Source organism: Mus caroli, chromosome 9, assembly GCF_900094665.2.
Source record: "Mus caroli chromosome 9, CAROLI_EIJ_v1.1, whole genome shotgun sequence".
Lineage (NCBI taxonomy): Eukaryota > Metazoa > Chordata > Mammalia > Rodentia > Muridae > Mus > Mus caroli.
Genome location: NC_034578.1, coordinates 62509105 through 62511080, shown reverse-complemented (window position 1 = coordinate 62511080; position 1976 = coordinate 62509105). Strand labels below are relative to the sequence as shown.

The 1976-nt window shown below is 36.5% G+C and overlaps 1 protein-coding gene across 1 annotated transcript in view; it reads right to left on the bottom strand.

The window, feature by feature from the left end:
- Clpx (caseinolytic mitochondrial matrix peptidase chaperone subunit) overlaps window positions 1–1976 on the bottom strand; it is a 38565-nt gene that overhangs the window by 7158 nt on the left and 29431 nt on the right. Inside the window, exon 10 of the mRNA XM_021172135.2 lies at window positions 1064–1228. Within this exon, the coding sequence (XP_021027794.1) occupies window positions 1064–1228 (165 nt within the window). The remainder of the gene's footprint in view (window positions 1–1063; window positions 1229–1976) is intronic.

Here is a 1976-nt window from a genome sequence, read left to right as displayed (position 1 = left end):
CAACAACAACAAAAAGAATGCAAGGACAACTTAAAGCAAACTTTTGGAAAGCAAATTATAATACACTCACTTAGGAATGACACAAAATGTAGTAGTGGCTGCTAGATAAACCCCAAAGCATGACAAACACACAGTGTTGTAGGTTTCTCACCACCATGTTATCATTACATCTTACTGGAACCAATCAACTACTTGGTACAGGACGTGCACCCTGAAATCCAAGCCCCAATTAAAATCATGGCTTATAAGAATGTTTTGCAAGAAGGGGCCTGGAGAGATGGCTCAGTGTTTAAAGAGGACTGGCTGTTCTTTCAGAGGTCCTGAGTTTAATTCCTAGCAATCACATAATGGCTCACAACCATGTATGATGGGATCTGATGTCTTTTTCTGTCATGCAGGCACACGTGCAAATACAGTGCCCATATGTATAAATTAAACTAATACATCTTTTCTTTTAAAGTATAAAAATGTTTTACAAGAGACACCAATAAGACACAATAAAATCACAATCCTTTCCTACCCCTCTTTCCTCTAAGTTCTTCCTCCTATTTGGAAAACCCAGCAGTAATTTATGACAGGTTTTAAGGGCAATGAGACTTAGCTGTTTGCTGAGCCACAGCTGCTCTAGCCCATTTTTTCCTCCTGCAGCTAATCTCAAACAGTACGAAAGCTCCTTAGACAAAATATAAAACTAAACTCATCAAGTTACACTTCAGGGAAAATTGTTCATCCACAGGTACATTGAGAGAGACAGGGTCTTACTGTCACCCTGGATGTCCTAGAACTCAGTGTGTGGCCTAGGCTGGCCTCAAATGCACAGTGATCTTTTTGCCTCCCAACTGCTAGGATAAAAGTCCTGTGCCCTCGAGCATAGCTAATTCATAGGTACTATCAATTATTAATTCTATTTTTTGTTATTCTAAAATTCAAACAACTAGGGATATACATTGGATCTTTCTAAGAAAATCCAATGACTGGTAACCAGTAGACATGTGAACAGAAGCTAAGTGTCCATCATGTGTAATTTCATATTACCTTATGCAGAATTTCAAGGAAAACTCACCTTTTCATTTTTCCTCCTGCTGATGATTCTGTCTAAGCCATTAAAGGCACCAGATGCCACAAACAAGACATTTGTTGTATCAACTTGAACTGTCTCTCCACGTAGTTTTCGAGAATTCTTTTCTGGAACATTGACTATTGTGCCTTCTAGAAGTTTTAATAAACCCTGATAATGAATGAATTGTAGCATTACCATATGTAAAGACATTATTACACATCAAATAATAAGATTCAATAGGGGAAAACAATATATGGTTATGGTCAATGAGTGTAACTAATGAAAACTCCCACATTTCTAAAACCAAAGTAAAATCAGATGAATTTATCAATTTGGTACTTCATGAATTAATTGTAATTCAGTGAACAGTCATGTAAGGAGGTTGAGTTTAATGATAAAGCCTTCCTCTCTCCATCCCACCTCCTCTCCCAACTCCCCTGATAGCTCTGTAGCCCAGGCTAGTCTTGAGCAGTAGAGATCCTCTGCCTCGGCCTCCTGGAGGCTGGATTATAGGAAGAGCCACTATACCTAGTTTGACGGCAAACTCTTAATGCAGACAGAATAATGACTCTACAAAATAGTAATGAACAGTGAGAATATTCAAATTTGAAACATAGTCAATCTTTTACATTAATGCTATAATTCTAACATAATTCTATAGTCACCTTTAAGAGTATATTTAGTTCTCATAAAAAATAGTTGATAAGTATGACAAAAACATAATTCTCTGTATTTGTCAAAAAAAGAAAGCAGCAGCATTTTGGTTTGTTACAATAATTGCCATTATAGATTAAGTTTATTACTGTGGTCACTAGACCAATGACTTTAATTATGATTCTGCATAAAATGAAATGCTATTTTATTTTATACCATCTTTTTGAGACAGTTTCATGGAGCTTAGGCTAGCTTCAAGCTT